The sequence below is a fragment of the Lissotriton helveticus genome, chromosome 11 (assembly GCF_964261635.1).
Source record: "Lissotriton helveticus chromosome 11, aLisHel1.1, whole genome shotgun sequence".
Lineage (NCBI taxonomy): Eukaryota > Metazoa > Chordata > Amphibia > Caudata > Salamandridae > Lissotriton > Lissotriton helveticus.
The window spans coordinates 1,029,428,309-1,029,452,862 of NC_136072.1; the positions used below are offsets into that span (position 1 = coordinate 1,029,428,309).

Below are 24,554 nucleotides of genomic sequence, written 5' to 3' on the forward strand. Positions count from 1 at the left end.
TGTTTGTACGCACAGTGATGTGTACGACTGTCTGTAGAGCCTGTGATGTCTGTGAGTGTGTACCCGGCTATTTGTACCACTGACTGTAGAGCCTGTAAAGTCGGAGGGGGAGGGGGGCTGGACCCAGTGTCCTGTCACCGTGTGCAGTAAAGAGGTGTCTGGACAGCTATGTTTGCTGAGAAGGGCTGTCTTAGTTGGGTTAATCTGGCACGGTGCAGAAAAGCTACACACTTAAGTCATGACACCAGTTTGAAAGACCATCTATGTCAGAAGGCACATGATTTTTTTCTTTGAACTGATTCTCACACACTACTGTGATTTACTGCGATGAAATCATATATAAGTGGTCCAACTTCTAGTGAAATCTTTATATGCAAATTAGTTGTTGTCAGATTTGAAATCCCCCTACCTCTTTTTGGTATTTTCTGGTCACAGAATGGTAGCTTTTGTGTGAAATCGGATCAGGGGGTGCCAGGAGATCGTATATTATGATTCTAGGCACTGCCTTCAGTGAGACTACATCTTACCGTGCTTGTTTTGAGATGATGAACTCTCACGTGCCCTAACACTAGAATGTGTGCTTGGAATCTAAAAATATCACTTACACACAAATAGTCTTCTATCAAAATAGGGGAGTAGGCCATGACCTACTAGGACATGCATAACACTACAATCAGCCATGGGTCTCTTAACCTCTCTCTGCATGTACCTGTTTTACAGAAAAAGAGAGACCAAAATACCCCTACTAACCAAAGTGCCCGACCCGAAATGTTAAAAAAATGAATAAAAACAGTACTTACCCACGCTTCCTCATCAGTGTTTCTTCATGTAGGCAGTCTGCACGGGTCCTCCTGGAGCCTCAGCCAACTCCCCTACCCCTCCATGAATCCCTGGGTTGCTCTCATGCTGCTGATAATGTCAGCAAGATGAGAGCAGTGCCAGGATTAGTTGGAATTGCAAAAAACACAGTTGATGGACAGAATGTAGAACAATGTCATACATTCACCCCAGTACAAGGATCTGGGCCTAAATCCATCGTTTATTTGCACTCCACACCACCCTAGGTTAGACACTGGCTATATGCAAATCAGCTCTGACCCTGTGCCTCATGGGAACAGTCCAGTCCGAACTACCAAGCCATGTCTTTCCCAGACCGGAATCAAGCATCCAAGGACCGGTTTCTGCCTATCAGCCTTCATCAGCCTGGATAGCTTGACTCCAGTGGTGTGGAGAGCCTGGGACTCACGTCTGAGCATCCCCAGCACACTCAGGGTGAAATTGCAAAAAACACAGTTGATGGACAGAATGTAGAACAATGTCATACATTCACCCCAGTACAAGGATCTGGGCCTAAATCCATCGTTTTTTTGCACTCCACACCACCCTGGGTTAGACACCGGCTATATGCAAATCAGCTCTGACCCTGTACCTCATGGGAACAGTCCAGTCCGAACTACCAAGCCATGTCTTTCCCAGACCGGAATCAAGCATCCAAGGACCGGTTTCTGGCTATCAGCCTTCATCAGCCTGGATAGCTTGACTCCAGTGGTGTGGAGAGCCTGGGACTCACGTCTGAGCATCCCCAGCACACTCAGGGTGAAATTGCAAAAAACACAGTTGATGGACAGAATGTAGAACAATGTCATACATTCACCCCAGTACAAGGATATGGGCCTAAATCCATCGTTTATTTGCACTCCACACCACCCTGGGTTAGACACTGGCTATATGCAAATCAGCTCTGACCCTGTGCCTCATGGGAACAGTCCAGTCCGAACTACCAAGCCATGTCTTTCCCAGACCGGAATCAAGCATCCAAGGACCGGTTTCTGCCTATCAGCCTTCATCAGCCTGGATAGCTTGACTCCAGTGGTGTGGAGAGCCTGGGACTCACGTCTGAGCATCCCCAGCACACTCAGGGTGAAATTGCAAAAAACACAGTTGATGGACAGAATGTAGAACAATGCCATACATTCACCCCAGTACAAGGATCTGGGCCTAAATCCATTGTTTTTTTGCACTCCACACCAACCTGGGTTAGACACTGGCTATATGCAAATCAGCTCTGACCCTGTGCCTCATGGGAACAGTCCAGTCCGAACTACCAAGCCATGTCTTTCCCAGACCGGAATCAAGCATCCAAGGACCGGTTTCTGGCTATCAGCCTTCATCAGCCTGGATAGCTTGACTCCAGTGGTGTGGAGAGCCTGGGACTCACGTCTGAGCATCCCCAGCACACTCAGGGTGAAATTGCAAAAAACACAGTTGATGGACAGAATGTAGAACAATGTCATACATTCACCCCAGTACAAGGATCTGGGCCTAAATCCATCGTTTTTTTGCACTCCACACCACCCTGGGTTAGACACTGGCTATATGCAAATGAGCTCTGACCCTGTGCCTCATGGGAACAGTCCAGTCCGAACTACCAAGCAATGTCTTTCCCAGACCGGAATCAAGCATCCAAGGACCGGTTTCTGGCTATCAGCCTTCATCAGCCTGGATAGCTTGACTCCAGTGGTGTGGAGAGCCTGGGACACACGTCTGAGCATCCCCAGCACACTCAGGGTGAAATTGCAAAAAACACAGTTGATGGACAGAATGTAGAACAATGTCATACATTCACCCCAGTACAAGTATCTGGGCCTAAATCCATCGTTTTTTTGCACTCCACACCACCCTGGGTTAGACACTGGCTATATGCAAATCAGCTCTGACCCTGTGCCTCATGGTAACAGTCCAATCCGAACTACCAAGCCATGTCTTTCCCAGACCGGAATCAAGCATCCAAGGACCGGTTTCTGGCTATCAGCCTTCATCAGCCTGGATAGCTTGACTCCAGTGGTGTAGAGAGCCTGGGACTCACGTCTGAGCATCCCCAGCACACTCAGGGTGAAATTGCAAAAAACACAGTTGATGGACAGATGTAGAACAATGTCATACATTCACCCCAGTACAAGGATCTGGGCTAAAGAACGGTGATGGATTAAACCCAGATCTTTTGACTGGGTGTGAGTGTTTGATTGATTCAGATGCTCCGTCCATCACCACCCCCTTTTGTACCGCTTTTGGCCACCATAAGTGTGGCAGGGTATGCTCAGACGTGAGTCCCTTGCTCACTTTGCCACTGGATTCAAGCAAGCCGGGCTGAAGACGGCTGGAATGCCAGAAACCTGTCCTCGGAAGCTTGTTTCCGGTCCAGGGAAGACATGGCTTGGCAGTTCGGGCTGGACTGTTCCCATGAGGCACAGGGTCAGACTGATTTGCATATAGCCATGTCTGAACTGGGGTGGCAGAGTGGGCTAAAGAACGGTGATGGATTAAACCCAGATCTTTTGACTGGGTGTGAGTGTTTGATTGATTCAGATGCTCCGTCCATCACCACCCCCTTTTGTACCGCTTTTGGCCACCATAAGGATTAGTTGGAGCGCACTGCCTTGACACTCAATAATATGAGTACAAAAAGGGGTAGGCCCTTATGAACTCAGGACCTGGGTCCGTGAAGCAGGGCAAAATTGGGGTTGGTCCGAGTTGAAGAGTTTCAAAAGGCTTGTAGAAAGCCAGTTATTTAGTTGTTCACACAATCAACGACTTCATTGTCATTTACTTTAAAGTATATTCTTCACAAACTTCAAACAATTTAATTCAAGATGCATTGGCATTTATTCAGGCAAAGTTTCAATCAAATTGCAGCCAATGGTTCATTTAAAGAACATAGTGAACTTGTAATTATAGATTCATTACATTCATAACTTCAAAAAAGTGCTCTCGGTGAAAAGGGGAGGGGTGAGTGAAGTGAGTGGGACACGGTAAAGGTGTAGTGACATTTTTATGGCATCATTTCGCAATTGAGAAGCCTTTACACTCAAATCAATAAGCAAAGGTTCCAAGTATTCATCACACATAGAGGGCGAGACACAATCTCTTATTTCAGTCCTATGGTGTGAAGTAAGCAAAGCGTAGTTCTACGTTTCGACCCCCGGTTACGCTAAAGGGTTGCTTTCAGCCTCATGTTGGGGTCTTCATCAGGAAAGGGAGAGAGCCTAGGGGGCAAGTTAAACACATTATTTTAGTAACTATCAGTGATTGTGTGTTTAAAGGAGATATATGGTGACATTGGGGATGTGGTAGTACCTACATCAAAAGACGGTCGGCATCTGTACCGTCTAAGGCGGGGCCCACAGCTCCCGAGTTATTCTGAAATAAATTAACACTGGGCGTCAAGGTGCTAGTTTCCAAAAAAACTGCCAAAGGGTGAGCGGTCAAGCCGAACGGGACTTACTTTTAGGTTGTACTAGTTGGCATAGTACCGGATTGCGCTGTGTGAGCGTCCCTCACGCCCGGGGACATCAAGTGCTCCTTGGCTGTAGGGACAGAAAAGCAGCGCATTGAGGATTGAGGGACGCGGGCACCGATGTTTAGGCATATGACGAGAGAAGAATTAGTTTTAGGGTCTACAGCCAAGCAGGAGAGGTTACAGCATTACCTTAAAACGGGACCGCAGTGGGTCGATTCCCGTTCCAGCGGCGGGCTGCATCCGAGTGATTACTCGCGGTGCAGCCGCTGGATGCCGGTAAAGGGAACAGGGGCTCGTCTCAAACGGCCAATCAGAGGGTAGGGAGGGCGGACCCGTTCCAACCCTTAAGGGAGCGTCTAATCTGAGTTCAGTTTGGAGTGACGAAGGCAAGGGGGAGTCTAAAAACAACTTATGTCGGGTGTATACATGGACAGCCTCGATCTGGCTACGTGTTGCTATGAGTAACGAAATGCATGTGGAAGCATATTAATGGCAAACACGGTTGGAAAACATTCGTAATTAAATTGTCAGATAGTTTGAAACACTTGCATGTAGACGGTCGTGGCCGTAAGCATGAAACATATGGAAACACGTCCTACACAATAACATGTCGCACCTCATTGTAGTTCGACAAAACGTCAGAAAGTTAAAATGAATTTACAAATACCTTATAGCAATACAAATGTCAGTAATCAGAAATCATTCATGTATGGATGGTCGTGGTACGTTAAAAGGGCGATGGTGGAGTGAGAACCACCTTGACATCAGAAATGGTAGTGATAAGGAATCATTCATAAATGCACATATATTGATGAGAACGCTAGTATATAGATGGCCGTGGCAAAGGACATAGAGCAATTTAGGAAAGCCAGACATAGTATTGTGACAAATTATATGTAGACAACAATCTACCCTCTGTCTCCAATACTCAGATGGTGCATAGAAGGGCAATCTCTGTGAATGAGATGGCTGTGACGAAGGATTCAGAGTCTATGCTGACACCCAATGTTCATTCTGGACACAAACTGGCCATCTGGGAAAAATTAGCGTCAAGTTCATTAAGTCCCCTCCTTATGGTTTGAAATTTCTGCATCCACTTACATTCCCTGGTGTTAAGGATAGAGGTCAAGTTACCTCCCCGTGGCCCCAGACAAACTTTCTCTATCACTAGCCAGCGTAGAGATTCTGGTGTATGGTTTCTTTCTTGAAAATGTTCCACCAGAGGAGCCCCGGTTGTGGAGCAACGGATTCTGCTGCAGTGCTGAAATATACGATTTTTGACTTTTTGTATAGTTTGACCTATATACATGAGGTCGCAGGGGCATAAGATTGCATAGATCACCCCACTGGAGTTGCAATTGGTCAGGGACTTAAGATTGATAGTGAAATTGTTATATTGAATTTGTTTGGTCTCCCAGCACATCGGACACGCTTTGCAGGAGGTGCATTTGAAGTGTCCAACAATTTCAGGTAGCTTCCATAGGCTCTGGATCGTAGGTGCCTGCGGAGTATCAAGCAATGATCGTACCACCATATCTCTGACGTTTCTCGCTTTTTTGAAGGCGTGCATTGGAGGTTCTCGCACCTCAAGAATATCTGCCACCAGGCCCCAATGTTTGTTGACACTTTTTCTTATGTTGTTACTCTGGGTGCAGAACGTGGTGACGCATATCATGCGTTCAAATGACGATGCTCGTTTCTTAGGTTCAAGTAAGGTTGATCGGTCCTGGAACCAAGCTCTCTTACGGGATCGCTTCACCTGTTGTTTGGGATAACCTCTGTCTATCAGACGGTTGATGAGTTCATCTGATTCCTTAAAAAAGTCTTCTTTTTGTGAGCAATTTCTTCGAAGGCGCAAAAACTGCCCGAAGGGTAGGTTGTCCCTCAGCCCCCTCGTGTGGTGGCTGGAATAGCGTAGGAGGGAATTACGCTCTGATGGTTTACGGAAGAGGGTGGTATATAAGTATCCATCTTTCTCCTTGATGCTTATGTCGAGGAAATCAATCGACTCTTTATCCATATGCATCGTGAATTTGATGTCTTGGGATTGGTTATTCAGCCAGAGTAGAAAAGCAAGGAGGTTGTCTTCATCACCGGTCCATATCATTATAACATCGTCGATGTAGCGGTGCCAAGTTGTTATCATCTCCCTGTGTGGGTTGTGTGGTGAGAGGATGCAATCTTGCTCAAATTCAGACATATAAAGGATAGCTAGGTCCGGGGCGAAGGCAGCGCCCATGGCTACTCCTTTACTCTGTATGTAAAAGTGGTTCTGGAAAATAAAAAAGTTCTTAGTCATTGCAATTTCAAGCAATTCGATCAAAAACTCCGTGGGGACTGACATAGGTTGTTCCCGTCTATTGAGTACTCTCCTCATGCACTCCAAAGCTGGTCTCTGCGGAATGCTGGTATACAGCGAGACGATGTCCATGGTCACCATAATCTGGTTCTGTTTGCTGAATGTTTTCTGGTCAAAGAGATTGATGACTTGCATGGTGTCTCTTAGGTACGTCGGGGTGGCTTCCGCTAGGGGCTTCAAGAAAACATCAATATACTTGCACAGTGGTTCAATCAATGAGCCACATCCTGATATGATGGGTCGTCCAGGTGGCTTGCTGAGGTTCTTGTGTACCTTAGGTAGTACATATATAGTAGGGGTCCTAGGGTGATCCACGTTGAGGAACTCGAACTCTTTCTTGGACAGGAATCCCATTTCCAGAGCTTGTGTTGTAATGGTCACAATGTCTTTTCGTACTTCTCTGGTGGGATCCCTTGCCGTCGGTCTATAACTGACCCCGTCAGTGAGTTGGGATTGGATCTCAGCTTTGTAATCGTCCACATCCAGTATAACTATTGAGCCACCCTTGTCCGCCGGCTTAACAGACTTGTTGTTTTTGAGAGATTGGAGAGCACTCCTCTCACCACCGCTGATGTTCTGTTTCACGTATTGTTTTTTGTTGATGGTTTTGAAGACATCCCTCATGACTACACTTTCATAGGTTAGTATCTCATGGGCTACTGACGCCATTGAGGGCATGAAGGTGGAAGGTGGTCGCAGATTGGTGAAGGCAGTCATGGCTGGAGATGGTTTATTTTTGAAAAAGAATTTCAGCCTGAGTTTCCTGAAAAACCTTGTGAGTTCAGTTTGTATGTTGAACTTGTTCGGGTAGGAGGTTGGTACAAAGGAGAGGCCTTTGCACAGTATATTCCTTTCATCTTCAGTGAGTGTGTATTTGGATAAATTTATGATAGGGTCACTTCTGTCGGGTGACCTAGTTACCACCTGTATGTCTTCCTCCTCGTGCTCCTCTCCCCGTGATCTTCTTGTTGGAAACGTACTTGTTTGGGAGTGTTGCCCTGCTGTCTCCCGCTGTCCCAATTCTGCTGTTGGTTGCCTCGATTGGGGCGATTGTTCCATGACCCTCCTCGGCCTCTTCCTCTGGGTGGTCTCCACTGGCTGCCCTCTAAAACCTTTGCTTATTGATTTGAGTGTAAAGGCTTCTCAATTGCGAAATGATGCCATAAAAATGTCACTACACCTTTACCGTGTCCCACTCACTTCACTCACCCCTCCCCTTTTCACCGAGAGCACTTTTTTGAAGTTATGAATGTAATGAATCTATAATTACATGTTCACTATGTTCTTTAAATGAACCATTGGCTGCAATTTGATTGAAACTTTGCCTGAATAAATGCCAATGCATCTTGAATTAAATTGTTTAAAGTTTGTGAAGAATATACTTTAAAGTAAATGACAATGAAGTCGTTGATTGTGTGAACAACTAAATAACTGGCTTTCTACAAGTCTTTTGAAACTCTTCAACTCGGACCAACCCCAATTTTGACACTCAATAAAGCACTGGGGGCCTGTGCCTGCTCTCCACCCTGCCAGACGTTTAAAGTGCATGTCACGCTGGCCGTGGCAACATGGCTGGCCAAAGTGACATGCGCATTTTAAACTGGAGCAGCCAACATTGCTCCCGGCCGCCATCCACCAGATTGAGCCCCCCCCCATACCTACCCCTCCAGCGCAGACACTCGCCTCAGCTGAAAATAAAATGTTTACGAAATCTCTTTATTACCATTTTATTTTTCATGCTGGCTGCCGTGCCAGCAGGGGGCGACGCGCCTTTGCCCAAAGGGAGGAACCACCATTTAAGTAATTAAAAACATCTGTTCCTGAATTTGACTGTAAATAAGACTCCTAGAATAATCCTATTTACTCTCTGGCATCTCTTGGAAAAAGAATGGTTTGGCATCATTCAGTAGGTTTTGCTTTTTATCAGTTTGCAAAACAAAAAGAGACATAGTAATATTACTGGTTACTTTTTTGTAAGTCATCTCTGAGTAATTATTATTTCTGATGGCGTGGATTTTAAATCTGCTTTCCCTTTTTCTATAATTTGCAAAACGACTAGCTCTGCTGGAACACTGTCTTTAAAGGCAGTTAAAGTGTTCTATGTTTGTTAAAGCATAATGAATTCATGTAATCGACTTTGTGGGCTGTTACGATATGGGTTTATAAGCATAGCAGAAATTTTAGATTCAATAGATCTGCGACTGCCATTAGTCAAATCGGTGATTCAGTTTTGATTGATTTCAGAGGGGCAAATAAAGAGTTTACAATTTAGAGACAACATTAATCTAGCTGAAACAATCTAGTTAATAAAATGGGTGGACCTAATTGGAGATGTTTTCGATTAAAGATGGAAACATTGGCAAAATCAACAAGTTCTATTTTTCTACAGCTATCGAAATACTCATTTTCTGTGCATGGTGCTAAATGAAAAAGTCTCAGGGACGGCAATCTGGGACGCATTAGTTTCTGGACTGTGAATGAGAAAGAAATGTAGTTATGCATCCAAAGCTGCTTTTTATTGCCTTGCAAAGTAGAGTGACTCAGTATTGAATTTTATTTACACTGGTATTTTTCCAGATGTCTAACAGTGTGAGAAATGCTATACATACAACAACTGCAGAGGAAGAACTCGGATGACCCTATGCAGGAGTACACCTCTCTGGCTGCTGTTCTCGGAGTCCTTCCTCCACCATATTTGCTTACCTCAAAAATCACCTACCCATACATACCTTAAAATTCACTTTCTCACTAAATGTTGGGGAAATTAAATCCCTGATCTCCTTTCTGACTACTTTCCCTCCTCTTTCCTTAGGCAACTCCGCCTACCCCCACACTCTTTCACCCCCCTCCCAACACACCCCCTCAACCCCCTCCCCCTCATTATACCCCCACACCCTACTATGTCCACTGAGTCCCCCTTGGCATACTGTAAAATGACTATTTATAACAACATTCTGGTTCTTTCAATTGGTTTTCTGTTTATCCTATATGTATTTTGCTCACTATGTACCCTAAATTGTTCCTTTTATTTTGCCCGATCACCTGTATAATCTGTTTAGTTCATTGCTATGATTGTTTTCTTGTTTATTTCCATTGCTGTTGTAAAGCGCTCGGATACCCTTGGGTCGAGCTAGCGCTACATAAAACCTTCAAAATAAATAAATAAATAAATACCATACTAGCATACTTCCTCCCTTTTGATACTACAAAAGATGGAACACTTGTTTAATCAATTAGTACAGACTAGCCGAGGCTCTGTCTGTGCACACCTTCATTGTCGTTCCTGTGGTTTGCAAACATGCTGTTTAACCTAATTTGGTCTACTACTCTTGGATGTCTAAAGCCAGTTTTGTTTTAGGGGCCCAAGATGAACAAGTTACTTACCTTCGGTAACACTTTTTCTGGTAGATACAATATCTGCCTGTGGATTCCTCACCTTGTGAATATCCCCTTGCGCCAGCAACATTCGGAAATTCTTTTCGTAGCTTCGCGCCGACGTGGACTTGGACGTCATAGAGGCACGGCACCGCTCGCGACTCCGCTGACGTCACCGACGCCTATAATAGGCCCACGCCGGCGTGATGACATCAGTTCCGCCCTTTTTTCCGTGCCTTCGAGGCACACGGACAGACCAATGACAGTAGACATATACCCAGTATACGCAGTACCAATATCAAGGTAGCACACACAGTGTGAAGCAAATGCAACAAAACATTTGAAATAAACAACCCCTTGAAAATAAAACAAATACATAATAGAAACTCTGGCATAGAAGAGTGGACAACGGGGAGGCGGGTGGGTCAGTGAGGAATCCACAGGCAGATATTGTATCTACCAGAAAAAGCGTTACCGAAGGTAAGTAACTTGTTCTTCTGATAGATACATCTGCCGTGTGGATTCCTCACCTTGTGAATAGAGTCCCACAGCAGTCCCCACTCCCGGAGGAGGGTGTCCACTCTTCTAGACCAGGAAATCCTGAAGGATAGAGCGTGCAAAATGACCGTCCCTCCTCACCTCGGAATCCAAGCAGTAATGCTTCGCGAATGTGTTAAGGGAAGACCAAGTTGCCGCCCTACAAATATCCTCTACAGGCACACCTCTAGCCAATGCTGAAGTCGAAGACTTAGCTCTAGTAGAATGAGCCCTTATACCCTCTGGTGGTTCCTTACTGGCCAAAGAGTAGCAGATCTTAATACAGAGGACGATCCATCTTGATAAAGTCCTCTTATGGACCGCTCTTCCTCTCTTGCAACCAGCAAAGCCAATGAAGAGCTGGTCATCCAACCGACAGTCTTTAGTTCTGTCCAGATAAAAAGACACCGCCCTCTTGGGGTCCAGACGGTGTAATCTCTCCTCCTCCTTGGAAGGGTGTGGGGGAGGATAAAAGGTAGGAAGGGTAATGGATTGACCAAGGTGGAAAGGAGTCACCACCTTAGGCAGAAAAGCAGCCCTGGTCCTAAGAACCATTCGATCAGCATGAATGGTCGAGAAAGGGGGCTTGGAACTAAGAGCTTGAAGCTCACTTACCCTCCTTGCCGAGGTTATCGCCACGAGGAAAACTGTCTTAAGAGTCAAAAGCCTCATAGGACATTTATGAAGAGGCTCAAAGGGAGCACCCATCAGAAAGGTCAAAACAAGATTTAAGTCCCACTGAGGCACAATAAAAGGAGTAGGAGGGAACTTATTTATGAGGCCCTTCAAAAACCTTAAGACTATAGGAGATTTAAAAAGAGAGGGCTGGTCAGGCAAACAGATAAAAGCCGATAGCGCTGAAAGATAGCCCTTCACTGTGGCAACAGCAAGACCCTGCTGTGCCAGAGAAAGGGCAAACTGGATAACATCAGATAAATGGGCCTTCAAAGGGTCTATATACTTCTCCCTGCACCAAATAACAAATTTTGACCACCTATAAGAATAGATGGACTTAGTGGAGTCACGCCTGGCTGACAAGATAACATCCACTACATCAGGCGGGAGAGAAAAAGAACTCAGGTTGCCCCGTTCAATCTCCAGGCATGAAGGTGTAAGGTCTGGAGGTGGGGGTGTAGAACCTGCCCCTCCATCTGGGAGAGGAGATATGCCCTGTGAGGGAGACGGAGCGGCGAGCACGAGGAGAGGTGGAGAAGATCTGTGTACCACACCCTTCTTGGCCAATCAGGGGCGATCAATATAACTTGGGCCCGGTCTTGGCGAATCTTCCTCAGAACCCGAGGAATCAAGGGTATGGGAGGAAACGCGTAAAGGAGTCGTGAGCCCCAACTCAACTGAAGCGCGTTCCCCAAGGCTCCCGGATAACGGGCAGTGAGCATTCTCTTGAGTGGCAAAAAGGTCCACCTGAGGAGTCCCCCGCGTCCGAAAGACGTAAAGAACTACCTCTGGATGAAGCCTCCACTCGTGGTCGGCAGAGAACTGCCGACTGAGACTGTCTGCACGAACGTTCTGAACTCCGGCCAGATGATTTGCCATCAGACAAATCCGATGGTCCTGAACCCAGGACCAGAGGCGCAGAGCCTCTCTGCAGAGACACTGTGACCCCACTCCTCCCTGTTTGTTGATGTACCACATCGCGGTCGTGTTGTCCGTCAGGACCTGGACCGACGACCACGAAGGGAAGGGAGGAAGGCCTTGAGCGCCAGACGTATCGCCCGCAATTCTAGAAGGTTGATGTGAAGCAACCTCTCCTCCGGAGACCAAAGACCCTTGACCTCCAGGTCCCCCAGATGAGCACCCCACCCTAGAGTGGATGCATCCGATATTACTGTGGTCACCGATGGAGGTAGTTGGAAAGGCTTTCCTTGCGACAGATTGCCTTCCACGCTCCACCAAGACAGATCCGCCGCAGTTTCTCTGGAGATCCTCACTGACTCCCTGAGATCTCCGTTGTGCTGATACCACTGCCTGCGGAGGCACCACTGGAGTGCCCTCATGTGCCAGCGTGCATGGTTGACCAACAGAATGCAAGAAGCCATCAGACCGAGCAGGCGGAGGACCTTCAGGACTGGAACAACCGTACATTGAAAAATAAAGGAATCATTGCCTGTATGTTGCGAATCCTTTGAGGAGGAGGGAATGCACGACATACAGTTGTATCCAGTACCGCACCTATGAACAGGTTGCGCTGGGAGGGCACCAGGTGAGACTTGGGTACATTTATCGAAAAACCCAACCTGTGCAACAACTGAGTTGTCTCTTGCAGATGATGGAGCACCTTCTTCGGCGACTCTGCTTTGATCAGCCAGTCGTCCAGATAGGGGAACACTGGAATCCCCGACCTTCTGAGATGTGCTGCCACCACTGGCATCATCTTGGTGAAGACTCGAGGCGCAGTAGTAAGACCAAACGGAAGGACCGCAAACTGGTAGTGTTGCGACCCAACCGTAAAACGGAGATACTTTCTGTGCGACTTCAAGATGGGAATATGAAAATACGCATCCTGTAAGTCGATCGACACCATCCAGTCTTCTTCCAACAGCGCTTGAAGAACCTGTGCAAGAGTGAGCATCTTGAACTTTTCCTGTTTCAGGTAAAGGTTCAAGATCCTGAGATCTAGGATTGGCCGAAGTCTGCCATCCTTCTTGGGGATCAGAAAATACCGGGAGTAGCATCCCTGACCCCTCTCCTGCTCCGGAACCACCTCTATCGCACCCTTTCTGAACAGTGCCAGGACTTCTTCCTGCAGGAGAAGCAGGTGGTCCTCCGAACAATAACCCTGGCAAGGAGGGTAATTTGGGGGAAACTCCCGAAAGGGAAGAGCATACCCATTCCCCACGAGATTGAGAACCCAAAGGTCCGATGTTATCAATTCCCAATCTCATAGGAAATGGGTAAGCCGGACCCCCACTGGGACCACATGATCTGGAATGGCGGATCTAGGGCTGCTTTGCTGCGTTGGCAGGGGGCTGGGAAGGGGAAGAAGAGGAGGAGGAGGAAGCTTGACGGCCTCTAGGACGGGCTCTTTGTCTGCCCCTGTATGATTTGTACAGCGTATTTTGCTGTTGCTGTGGCTGCTGCTGAGATTGTCTGTAGGAACGAAAGGAAGATCTGCCAAATCCTCTGAAGCGCCTTCCAGTAGTACCCCTGGACTGAAGGCCCAAAGATTTCGCAGTGGCCCTACTGTCTTTAAAACGTTCCAAGGCCGCATCAGCCTTCTTGCCAAACAATCCTGAGCCATCAAAAGGCAAGTCCATCAAAACAGACTGAACATCTGTAGAGAACTCCGACATTTTAAGCCATGCAGCTCTCCTAGTGGCCACAGAAGAGCCCATGACTCTCGCCACCGAATCAGCAGTGTCCAATCCACTCTGAATCACCTGCCTTGCAGCAGCCTGAGTGTCCGATATCACCTCCTGAAAATCCTTTCTATCCTCCTCAGGGATTTTCGGAACCAACTGCTTAACAGAATCCATCAAGGCATGGATATACCGTCCCATCAGACAAGTTGCGTTGGTTGACTTTAACGCCATACTGGCTGAGGAGAAGACCTTCTTGGCATCCTGGTCTTGCTTTCTGGACTCCTTATCCCCAGGAACTTGCGGAAAAGCCCCAGCAGACCTCTTCGAGCAGGCAGCCTGCACAACCAAACTCTCAGGCAGGGGGTGCGTTGACAAAAAATCAGGGTCACCAGGTGCAACCCTGTACCTCCTCACCACTGCCCTAGAAACCGCAGGAGTAGACAAAGGCTTCTTCCAAACCTCATAGATGGGTTCAGCTAATGCATCATTAAAGGGCAGCATTGGCTCAATAGAAGAGGAGGGTGAGTGAAGAACTTCAGTTAAAAGATTTGACTTATACTCAGCAGTGGGCAGAGTAATGTTTAACAAATTTGCTGCCTTTTTGATAACAGTGTGATAAGGCACCACATCCTTTGAAGGCACATTTGACACCGAAGCCAAATCCCACTCAGGAGACAGTTCAAGCCCACTGGCCTCTCCCAGGTCCTCAAAAGGATCTTCAGACTCTTGCAACTCTCCTTCCTCCATATCAGCATACCGATATTGTTCTTCCTCCAGAAGTCTCTGTGCTTCTCTCCGTGACCTTTCCTTCACGATAGAAGTCGAAGGATCCGGAATCGATTCCGACGGGGCCGGGGCCGGCGTCGAACCCGAAGTCGGATGAGGTCGTTTCACATGAGGTCGAACAGAATCCTGCCTCGGAGTCGTAGGCATCGGCGGAATCGGCGTCGATGGAATCGGCGTCGACGGAGTCGGCGTCGTACGCTTCGGCGTCGACGACACAGGCGGTGTCGGAAAATGCCAATGCGGTGGAAGAGCCGGCATAAAAGGCATGAAGGGTGCAGGAGCATAAGTTTGGGGAACACCCAAGTTAAAAGACATAGGACCCGTGGGACCAACAGGTGCACCAGACGGGTACATCGCCCTGGAATAAACACCAAACATGGCGTTCAGGAAATGGGATGGATCCTGACCTGGAGCCGGAAAATCTGGATACGGTCCTCCGGGCTGTTCCCGAGGAGGCGGAGTCGACACGACGTCGACCTCTTCCTCGAGTCTCGGAACCGGGGTCGACGAACCCGCAGGCACCGGAAACTCGGCCTCACCAACCTCCTGCACCTCACCTTCATCCTCCTGACCAGAAGGATTGGACGGATCTGGAGAAGGGGTAGCCATCTGCTTCGGCGACTCGGGCGAATTCGGATGCGAAGCTTCACCAACAGAGTCCTGAGCCTCCGACGCCGAAACCTCTGCTTCTTTATTAAGAAGTTTGACCTGCGACTTCGGCCTCGAACCAGAGTCCTTCCATGAGTGATGATGTGACTCATGGCTCCTCTTCCTATGTTTTTTCCTTGAGGATCTTGAAACATGAGCTGAAGACGAGTCCGAGCGCGACTTCGATCGAGACCTCGACCTCGAACGCCGAGATCGAGACTTCGAAGACTTTTTAATCTTCTTACTCTTCAGCTTTGCCACGAGGAGTTTCTCGCAGGGCCTTTGGGCTCATCTTCTTACAACAAGGGCAATCCTCGACGTCATGGTCGGAACTCAGGCACCAGACGCAGCACTCATGCGGGTCAGTAATAGACATTGTCTTGCCACATTCTCCGCAAGCCTTAAAGCCAGTCTTCTTCGACGACATCTCGAAGAAAACAGAAACAGCAATAATAGAACAAGAGTAACAAAGTTACTAAGAAGCTACAGTACGATCCCAGAAAACCGTTAGCGTCGACGACGCGGAAAAAAGGGAACTGATGTCATCACGCCGGCGTGGGCCTATTATAGGCGTCGGTGACGTCAGCGGAGTCGTGAGCGGTGCGGTGCCTCTATGACGTCCAAGTCCACGTCGGCGCGAAGCTACGAAAAGAATTTCCGAATGTTGCTGGCGCAAGGGGATATTCACAAGGTGAGGAATCCACACGGCAGATGTATCTATCAGAAGAGGCGGTTCAATTCACATACACATATCAGGCATATAGTCGTGGTGGATCTGTAAGCGCAAGTGCATGCTAAAATGAAATGTAAACATTAAATATCTTTTAAGAAGGAAACCATCAGTTTATTAGAGCATCATGTGTTATACACAAGTGTGACACATGTATAACAAAAACACATACATTAGTACAAATAATAGATAGGGTGTTGTTGCAATCTCTGGTGTGCCATATCTATACAAGTCACATATCTATACAAGTCATTTCTTCTGAGCAGCTGATCCTGGTTTAGTCTTTTTCTTATGATTTTATCAAGACTCTAATGACTCGTAAGAAGTGAATCAGAGTGTCACATTAGCATTGTCCGAAAAATCATGGTCCCTCAGCAATTACACCAGAATTTCTATAGTACATCAAAGGATAGAATACTACTTAAAATTGTAATGGGTTAATCAATCAATGACAGTATATTATTCAATGTGTAATCAAATTTGTAGGTGGCCAATGGGATTGTTATTTACCTCTTAAAAATGTCATTTGGATTCTTAGTACTACTAATCTAGTTGAGCTTGGTCAACTAAAATAGGATTGCAAGACGTTGGCTGGTCGCACTGGGTTAGTCAGAGCAATGTTGTTCCAAATCTTAGCCTCGCTATGATGGACCAATTCAACTTGATACTTTGCACTAACACTCTTTTAGGTTCACTGCTTGTAAATTCATCCCATATGGGTATCATGGAAATCTGGCATTCATTCAGCAATTGTGGACCAATGCTGGATGCCCTTAGCCTACATAAAAAAACATTTTAGACAGTGTTAACGATTCTCCAATATTAAACGTTTTTATTTACTATGGACATGCTCTACTTATATTTTACCTGAAATCCCAACTTCTGCAACAAGAAGCTCCTTGCTTGAAGACGAGCTTTCTGCAAGTTTTTTAAATTCGTCTTGACTTGCGCCATAAGGGTACTGAGTGTCAAATTTCACCAGCACAAATTTATTCTTGGGGATCACCTAAAAAAGGACAATGTTCAATGAATAGTAGTTTGACTATTTCAAAACACTGCCACGCAGTATTGAAAAGAATCACATTTCCTGTTCACTCAACTACAAAGAGGAACTTACTGCTGCCAATGGCAAACCCAAATAGGTGTATCACAAACTCTTTCAAACTTTATCGGTGCAAACAAAGGAGTTATTTACCTTTGCAAGGGCAAAGAGGGAACACCAAGATCTCAGGCCTTTTATTTATGCAAATGCAAAAGTGCACCTAAGGTGAACTCTTTGCTCAGAAATCCTAGATCCTGAAAATCAGAATCCATGTATGTGTCTGTGCGGTGAATACAATGACAGGTACGAATTTTATTCCCAGTGGTACCTGTAACCAGATGATAGGAAAACCGGTTTGGGAACTGCAAATATGATGAAGACTCACAGGGCCCATTTCACAAAAATACTTGCATATTTAAACCCATCCATCATACATGAAATCCGGCACACAGGTGAAGATTTAAGTGACTATGTCACTCAAGAATCGACATTTGCCATTTCCTCACTGCACAGCTGTACATTATTTCCAAAGGAGGAAAACATCTTTCCCCATGGAAAAAGCCCTTCCTCTGTAAACCCTCTAAACTGATTTAGAGTTTGGCAGACGGGTTACTCTGTAACAAATGTAACGGATATCCGGCCCACCTTAGTACAAGGGAATTATGTTTTATGGCACTTGCAATACATTGGAGGGGATATTCGTCACATCTGAGCCCGGTAACCCATGTGCCGAACTGGATCAAGCCCTACTCTTGGAGAGATTCCATTGCTATTCCCGTCCTTTGCTGGAGAAAATCCCTAGTCATACTGACCATATGCAGAGCCAAAGAGGATTAGTGAATGATAAACTGACGTATCTGTGGGAGTTTACAAACTCTATTAAACCATACTTTCATCTGCCTTCTCCCATTACTTAGGTGGGGGTTAAAGACTGCTTAACTGCACACAATAGGTGTTTACAATTAAGTCAAAGAGGCATCTTTTGTGTTATGTGACAAGGGTGAAAGGAGCCATTTTTAAAAATAAAAGTAGGTTTACAGCTATTAAAGGCTCTGTGAATCGGGCCTACAAAGTTGAAACTCTGGACAAGCCATAAGTGGTGCTGTCAGTGAAACAAAAAGGGAAATACACTGTGCAAAATCATATTTCTTGTAGATTGCATGCGGAATTCTGAAAACAACCTGCCAGAGCAGGGTTAGTATGATGCATACAAAGTCAGAGATTTTTCTGTCATATGGATGTAACTTTGATGACTACAGAACCTAAATGTCTACAATTCATAGGCATAGGTACACACACAGTCATTGACTGTGAATCGGTTCTCGATACTTTATATTTCAAGAAACAAAAATAAATATTTAGGGTGATTATATAAAAAACGCAAGTAAATAAACACAAGCCTTGGCAACTCCAATAGGTTGGCTTTTTAGTGAGGGTAACAGTTGAAAAATAGTTGGACGGGTTTGTGTACCTCTCTGCCAAAGAAAGAAAATCGGATAATAAAGCAATAGAAGGTGGGTGGGAGGGGGGCTTAGGTCCTTTTGCTGAAGAAACTGCATTACCAGAGTTAGGCTGTAACCTGAAAGAAGAGTGCTATGAAAAGAAGTCACATGATGAAATCGGTTTTGTAATTGGGGAACTTAAAAATTATACACAGCAAATTATATGCATAGAAGATACTATTGACAAACAGCCAGTATGTTCATTTCACCTTTAAGCAAACCTATGTCCAAACTTGTCTTTTTAATCATTTCTTTTTATTTATTCCATAAGTACTTAAGAGAGTACATGTCAATTATCTCAGCGATGTACGTACTTCATCAGTATAGTATTTTCTATTTAATTTCTTGATGGACAGCCTATCCAAGCAATGGCAAACAATGTGGGAAAAAAACACTAAAGTCAATGTCTGTATCAGGCTGGCCAAAGTATCACACTAGTGAGACTAAACAATGCATTGTAATGTTAATTCTTTGACTTTTACATATCAATAAATTCTAAAGCTATCTGAAGCAAGACATAATTACTAGTAATTGAATTAATGATCTTGACAGGCAGGCAGGTGCTAAAGACTGACAGAAGGCTCCACGTCTCCTTTTCAGCTGTCTCTCGGGCCTGTCTGTGACTGTTTCAAACATCACTAATCTTTTTATTTATTTTTATTACTTGATCTGGACTTCTAGCTTCCAGTCTAATACCTGGAATTTTGAGTCACAAAGTACTGTTACCAATGCTATTCTGACCTGCTTAAGACAAAACATTTTAATGGTGATCAAGGTTAATGTTGATATTCAGTGTTAAACGCTCAGAGCTAACAAACGTTCTATTTTCTTCTATATGTTACCTTAATATGCATGCTCATTATGTTTGCATGTGAATGTGTTATTTTTGTACTTCTAACATCTGAACTGGCCTTTAATTAAAGTGTGTTAGAATCTTACCTCCTATCTTTACTAACCTCTTTCTGTTTGCTTCCTCCTCCTTGAAGGGGTTGTTTTTATGGGTTTAGCACAACATTTGAATAAGCAGTGCATTGTATTGTTAATTTGTTAGACTATTATGACATGTTATCCCTACTCACAACATCTAATGTTTGTTGTTAGCAATTCACAGTCTTCTGGGATTCTCTATAGTTTTAGGTGCCTGACGTTTTGCACTGATCTTCTAGTTGCCTGGTCAACCTATACCACTACCTTTGTCTCTAGAGTCCCCAGTTAAGTTCCCCATTTAGGTATTGGTTTTTGATATATAGGTTTCAAGGTTATTCGTTTTTGCTGTATTGGAATTGGTACAGTAAAAGAGTGCACCATCTACTATTTAATGCTCGGTTACACCGTACACATGTATAAGAATCATTAGTAGTTAGGATCTGGAATCAAATTATTTAATTTAGTAACGCCCATATAATTATTTTGGGACACTGTAAATGGTTATAATGAGGCACATCATAGTGTTTGTTGACAGTTCCATGCTGGGTCGCAAATCATTTTTCTAAATGTAAATTTTTTTTGCTTATCATCTGGAGTATGCATAAATTCAACTTGAGGTACAGTATGACATTCAGTTGCATCATACTGGTCTTGTGGCTTTGTGGAAAGTGTCTTTAATAATCAAACGTGCATCTAAGAATGTAAATAAAGTTAATTGTGACATCCAAAGCCAGCAAGTCTTATCTTGTCCGAAAAAAAGATCAAAATGATGTCTCGTTTGCAATAAAACAACAGTTCCAATGAAAGCCATGAGACTAGCAAGGTATAGAATTGGCTTGGAAGTACATAACAGCTGTTGTTCTATGTCAAGAGGGGTTGGTAGTCCCATTCATAAGAGATGGAGTCCTGTTGCTAAAGTTCTCTCAAACATTCTACTTGTACACACACATTGGAGGTATTGTAAAAGGTGACTTCAACATAGCCGTTGCCCAACCTTTGACCCAAGTAAGAGAGCAGAACAGAACTGTTCTGATTTCTTCAATGACTGACTTGTGATTCACCAATCTTCACAACTATAAGATTCTAGAGATAATAATCTCCTTTACAAAAACTACTGTGAAGTGATTTTAGAACTAAATGTATCGCGTTCAAGTTTACAGCAACCCCACCCCCTACCCCCCAACCCCTCAGCTGTAGTCCCCACCCCTGGAAAGTGAAACACTTCTCTGTAAGGGATAAAATATTTAATGACAAGCTCAAAGAAATGACTGTAAGCGTAATTAGAGAAGCCTCTGCAGTGTGAACGATTAAAACCTTCTCTTTAAAAGTCTTATGGCCTTTGCTAATGTTCTACTTATCTTCGACCAAAGTGAAAACACAAACATTAACTTAAACATCTAGAAACTCAGCCGAAAGTACTTAAGTCACAAGTTCCCATAGCTTTCTCCCTGACCACTGCATTGTGGCATGAGTTGGAGTCGAAACAGATTAACAAGAGGAAACTATAACATGACATTACAAATGTAAATGCTGATATTCTGACTAAATACACAAACAAAATGCGGAGTTTGTTTCTTTCTACTAATCACTTGTTAGGCCCCGTCCTCAGCTGTGAATCAGAGTATCTTCCTGGAAAAACTAACCATGCCTCACATATCCATAAAACATAAGGCAACAATTAACCACAATGTTTCCATTGCTGGTATTTCTGCCACAAGTTGGTTACTGAAACTTGGCAGGTCTTCTGGCACTAATAAAATGTTCATGTTTTACTTTGCACAGCTGGCTACCATTCTTTCAGCTCAGCTCAACTTTATAATGCATATTTAAAAAACAAATGTTAAACTTTAAAATGCATATATTGAAAATATTTTGTTCCCAGGCCAAACAAAACATCTCATATCACTGCAATTCCTTGGGACATTTGTGATCACTTAGAGTGGACAAACATTCGTCATGTTTGCCTACTGCACAAGGATACTAGGATCATATTTACAGTAAGAGCCACCGGATTACAAGTATAATGCACTCCTTACAACAGAAGGCCCGAGGTGAACTTATGAAAAGGTCAAATACATTTGATAATACGTGTCAACTCTTACACATTACCTAATCTTACAATCTCAAACAACTTCGGTTTTGTTGAAAGGTTTAGATGTACAAAACTCATTTTCAAATATTCAGTGGCGTTATTTGTTTGCAGTTTTTCAAAACTTTAATTTGAAAAGTACATTGTGCACTGCTCTGAAGCTTTATACATCAGTTTTAAGTAATTGAGTATAGATATATTTCTGATAGTTTAGCAATAGGAAAAGTCCAATACGAAGCTGTGCACTTTCGCAGCTATTGTCAGAGTTAGTGCTGAAGCTCCTGGCTATTCACCAACAGGCGATTAGAGTCAACAAGGTCAAGCTTCTAGTATTTGGTGATGATATGCTACTGGCTTTGCCAATCTTCAATCCCTCCTTTTGATTGAGGAATTCATATTTGCAGACCACAAAATTAATTGCAAAAAGTCTATGCATTTGTCCGGAGTCACTGTGAACAATAGGGGTTTGACTGGCTTGTGATGAATTTACCTATCCAGAAATAACCTTTACTTCTAATGTTCGTAAATGTTTTATGTTAAATTTGGCTTGTTTTAAATTACAAGGTACTCAACATAGTTGTTTACTGAAGACTAATTTTGCCAACGTATGGGCATGCCCTTTGCAGTATCTCATTTATGGGTCCAGATATAGTGTATGTGCAATGCCTCTGTAAATCAGTTCATTACAAAACAGGTAAAAAGGCAATTATATACTTTAGAAGACTTAGTCCAACAATTAAAGGCAATTTATCTACCCAGGTGCAAGACTTTTAGGACGCTCTAGGCATGACGGTGTTTTGTGAACAGATTAAATGTGACAGAGCTGCTGAGAATGTTAGAAATTGAGGAATATATTTTGATAACACTTAGCATATTTAGCACTTTGTCATAAGTTAGTTCGCTCCAAAGAGGCAAAGGTTTCCCCCTTCAAATCTGTAGGGTCCGAACTGTTATTGATGACTAACTCTCTAAAACTCAATTTATATTTTTGCCAACATAAAGGTAAAGCAATGATCGTATATGGGGTAATGAGAAAATGCTTTTGTAGAAAGGTCTGGATTATGTGTATGCCATGAAGCTCAACCAGGTTTGGGTAAATTCTCATATGGTCTCCGAGACACTTTTATAACAAAAACAAATCTGAGATATGAAACTGAACTTGAGAAAGTCAACAATGGCATTAATAGAAAGAAAGATTCTCTATCTACTGTAAAATGTCTGTCCTGCCAGTGAAGCAGGCCCAGATACCACTCGTAAAAGCTTTGCTTCTTCAGACATCTCTAGTCATTAGATAGCATCGAGAGAGGAGAGAATCAACTTCCGTTTCAATAAAACATGGTAATGGCTGGTATAAGCCTTCTGCTATAACATTCGGTTGTTTTCTTTTCTGGTTTTTAATTCACTACATTCTACCTTCAGTGGGGGGAATGTTCTAATAGCCTTATAACCCTTTAGCCTTGGACTGTACCAGTTGTTAAAGGCCTTCTCCCTCGTTATAGACCCTAGCATTCTGCTTGGGACTATTATTCAGATTCAGGGCCTTTAACAGCCAGTATATCCCTCAGCCCTAAGAATAGCCCTGCATCCATACAACACTGCAGTCCTTCTACCTTGAGATATACTCGTGGTTAGAGGCCTTCACCGTGATTATAGGCCCAAGCCGCACTCTGGTTCATGGCCTGTAACAGCCTTGGACTCAAACAATAATGCCATAATAGTGGGCACACATTCACAACAGAATTTAAATTATATTTGGTACCAAGATATGCTGAAACTCATATCTCATTCTGAATAACATTTCTGTGAAAAATTGTGAGAAGCAGGCCATACTGTGGTTTGCAAAATACTTAATTGATTTGATATTGAAAAAATGGAAAGGTAAAGTTAAGGAAAGATTTGAGATTTAGATTTGTTTATCCATTGCTGCATTGCCACATGCTCTGTCCACTATGATGCAGCAACGTGAGCTAATGGATATCAGACATTAGATATTCAATGAAAAGGGATAACACACTACTTCTCAGAGCCTGATGCACTGTCTAATATACATTTTTAGCTCCTCTCTGTAGATGCCGCCACCCAGACGATGGAAATTGAAAGTCAGCCCTGTTCACTGCCTGACCACTCCCCTGTACTGTTAACATTAGCCCTGCCCGCATGGCAGCAGACACAGGACATGGAGCTTCCCCTCTGAGACACTGTTGGATAAGGCATCTAAAACGGAGGTAAAGAAAGGTATCACAGAGTACTTCAAACTCAATGTGAGCTTAGTGTCCACCCTGGGAACAGTCGAGGAGGCATTTAAGGCTTACATTGGAGTACATGTATCACTAAAGAAGCTGGTATGCTTACACCCTTTCAAAACTGTAGATGGAGATCCAACGATTGAACGGTGAATCTATCCAGTTGCAGAAAGCAGAGACGAATGAATAAGGTAATAAGGTATGAATGGAGTTTCTTGAGGAAGCAAAAAGGGAGATTAAATACTTGAGTAAATATGCAACAGCCAGGCATTTGAGGATGTGGTGCACACAAGTAGCTATGTTGATAAATCTATAATGATCCTCACAAGAGGGGTTTGAAGTCAAGGACAAAAAGTTATTTTTTTCTTTTTTGAATGGCATCCCTAAAACTCTGACAACCTTCTCTAAGTACACTACTGAGCTTTATTCTTTTTCATCTGCTTTCTGTGAAAATTACATTACAGTTGATCTGGAGAAAGTAAGATGGCCTTGGGTAAACGAGAGCCATTGATGCAACCGAGGAGTCCACTAAATCCATGGCAGGAGGTAAAGCTCTAGCTAGTGATGGCTCACGAGCCAGAATTCAAAGAGAATGGAAATATATTGGCTCCCTACCTTCTGACCAAGTCTGAGGAGGCATAGATGGCATAAAGCACTTACAATTAGACTACTTTAACTAGGGAACGAGTATTAACTGGG

The 24,554-nt window shown here is 44.2% G+C and overlaps 1 protein-coding gene across 1 annotated transcript in view; it reads right to left on the reverse strand.

Annotated features, from left to right (window-relative positions):
• ERP29 (endoplasmic reticulum protein 29) overlaps positions 1-24,554 on the reverse strand; it is a 155,433-nt gene that overhangs the window by 59,912 nt on the left and 70,967 nt on the right. The window contains exon 2 of the mRNA XM_078667428.1: positions 16,920-17,058. Coding sequence (XP_078523554.1) covers positions 16,920-17,058 — 139 coding nt within the window. The remainder of the gene's footprint in view (positions 1-16,919; positions 17,059-24,554) is intronic.